The following is a 2,746-nucleotide window of genomic DNA, read 5'->3' on the forward strand; positions in this document are numbered from 1 at the left end:
CCAACAGCACCCAGCACAGGGATGTATCTGAGTCTTACAGAAGAACCCTGAGAACTTCCAGCCAGTAAGGTGACCGGGGTGCCCTGATCATTTCATTCATCTCAGAGATAGCTCTACCCGGCATATTTTAATTGTTTGGACCTCACTTACTGAATTGTGGCAGGCTTTCACTGGACTAGGGAACTTGGGACTTCCATGCTGCCAATACATAGGATCTACTCAGATTTAAAATCTCAGTTTTATGAACTGATTTTAATTATAGGAAGACTATTCTATCAGTAGTGTGCTTACGAGACAAAGGGAAGGACCTGGCTGGACTTGGAGAGATCAGCTGGGAAACGGTTAAAATAATGGTGTAGAAGGTAGTGAGTGTCTGGACCCAGGCAATGGCGGTGGTGATTCAGAAGAGGGGACAAATTTAAGAGACTTTGGGAGGGCGGCTCTGCAGGAACAGCCCAACAACCAGAGGTCACAGTGGGTCGAGGGGGAGAGCTTTGTACACCTGTGAGATGTGTACATCTCACAGGTGTGGGTGCAGGAGGATGGACATATTGAGACTGACGTCCCGGCGGGATGTATCAGGAACAATAAACAAGGACATAATTCAGAAGCAATCATGAAATTCAAAATTATCATTATAGAGGTGTAATTCTAAGCACACTTTTAAAACAGCAGAGTTATACTTTATCTCTGATCCCCTGTAGCTTCTATTTTATTTTCAATGTCTGTTTCATCAGTGTGTGATTACTACTTACCGGGAGAAAATCACACGTCTTTTCTCCAAAGAGCCTGTTGGCAGCTCGGAGCAAGTACTGAGCGTCAGATTTGTTAACTTCTGTGAGAAGTGACTGGAAACCTTGGTGCACGTCTTCACCTTTGTTCAAACAAAGGGCCTGGTAACACAAAACAAGGACGCAGACTTTAACATTGCCATGTTGCTCCCTCAAAAAACTACCTTCAAACAAATCTCTGTGCCGAAAATCACAGAGGATTTTATCTTAAAAGGTGTTTGGTTTCACTGTCCAGTGCAGGGTTTCTCAGCCTTGGCACTGTTGACATTTTGAGCCAGGTATGTACTGTGTTGTGGGGGCCGGCCTGTGTGTTGTAGGATATTTTGCAGCATTTCTGGCCTCTACCCACTAGGTGTCAGCAGCACCTCTCAGGTATGACGACCAAAACTTCCCGGCCATTGCCAAACGTCCCCTGGAAGGTAAAATCACCCTCGGGTGTGAATCACGCCCTAGCAGATGTATCCAGGCCAGCAAGGCAGAGTGTGAAAACTCAGGAGAGGAACTACACAAACAGAACAAACAGGAAGCTGGGATGGATCTGACACACGAATTCCAAAAAGGAGCAGAAAAACATACGAAAATGTTCCATCAGCACTTTCACAGTCCTCCAGGCCAGACTGTGATTTAAATGTTAAGTCAGAGAGAGAATTCATGTTGTCCCTATAACACCCAACAATCCCAGTCCAAAGCCTCAGCCCTCTGGGGAGCTGGAAGAGAAAACCACAGCCAGTGCGTCCGCACCCCCTGACATTTGTGGCAAAATGATGTGCATATGGCAACATTCTGGGACATTTTCACAAGCCTGCCAAAGAAACTGAGACACAAAGAGGTCAANGAAACTATTAATATAAAGATTATTTTAGTTCTTCTCCTCCCTCTCCAAATAGAAGGTATACAGGGGGCACAAAATACATTCAGAAATAAACAATCACAAGAGTGTGAAATAAATTGCTTATTTCTTCCAGTCACTGTCTTTCCCAGCATACCACTTAAAGTGGCAGTACATCTGAAAACTGTTTCCCTACCTGGCTGGTTTTAAAGGGCATTCCTCTCGTGCGCTTCCTGTCAAACTGCTCATTCCACTTCCCTTTGAAATAGATGGCATTCACGAGAACCAGCTTCGTCAGTGGGCCGACCGTGCCGACACCCAGCACCTCTGAAATTTTACCTGTAAAGAACATCAGAGAAGTTTATTGCCATTTGGTGGGCAGGGGGGCGGGGGCGGAGGGATGAACGCTTTTTTACAAAAATCCTCTCAATGGATAACACCGAGGCTGGAATCCGGTCTTTCCGGCTGCCTGATCATTCGGGGCAATGGTTTTCCGTGCTGTGCACGCACACAGGGTATTGTGGGTCCTTAAACAACAATCCTGAAGCAGGCAGGTCAACTATTGTTTTGCCCTCAATTTATAAATTCAAGTTAAGAGCATTTGCCCGGCTCTTTTTTTGCTAAGGTTACATAGGGGGCAAGTGGCTGAGCTGAGAAAATAACCCAAGAGTCTTGATTGTAACTGTAAGCCTCTCCAACTTAGCACCACAACTTCTCAACCACGCCACTAGTGGCACTTTAGGCCAGATCATTCTTTGTTGTGGGAACTGTCCTGTGCGTTACAGGATGTTTAGCCAGTAGCACTCCCGCCCCTGATTGTGACAACCCAAAATGACTTCGGCCATGGCCAAATGTCACCTGGAGGTTGATTCTGGTTGAGAATCATTGCTCTACGCCAACCTTCAAATCTCATTTAGGTGAGGAGAGTCTTCTAAAATATGGGGATACAGAGCAGTAAATGGGAGAAGGCAGGCTTCTCAACGGGAGTGAACGGGGCAAAGGAATTAGGGGGATGGAATAAAACGGCGCAAGCTGAGTTGTCCAGTGAGAGCGGGGACAAGGTGATCCCTAAAGTGCCCCCAGCTCTAATGCTCTAGCCTGATGGGAGGAAGAGTGTGAGCGGCCA

General features: G+C 46.4%; 1 protein-coding gene across 1 annotated transcript in view; it reads right to left on the reverse strand.

The window, feature by feature from the left end:
- SERPINB8 (serpin family B member 8) overlaps positions 1-1,969 on the reverse strand; it is a 10,652-nt gene extending 8,683 nt beyond the window's left edge. Inside the window, exon 1 of the mRNA XM_019626399.1 lies at positions 1,817-1,969. Within this exon, the coding sequence (XP_019481944.1) occupies positions 1,817-1,837 (21 nt within the window). The 5' untranslated portion in view covers positions 1,838-1,969. The remainder of the gene's footprint in view (positions 1-1,816) is intronic.
- Positions 1,970-2,746: the final 777 nt, after the last annotated feature.

Source organism: Hipposideros armiger, unplaced genomic scaffold (assembly GCF_001890085.2).
Source record: "Hipposideros armiger isolate ML-2016 unplaced genomic scaffold, ASM189008v1 scaffold_674, whole genome shotgun sequence".
Lineage (NCBI taxonomy): Eukaryota > Metazoa > Chordata > Mammalia > Chiroptera > Hipposideridae > Hipposideros > Hipposideros armiger.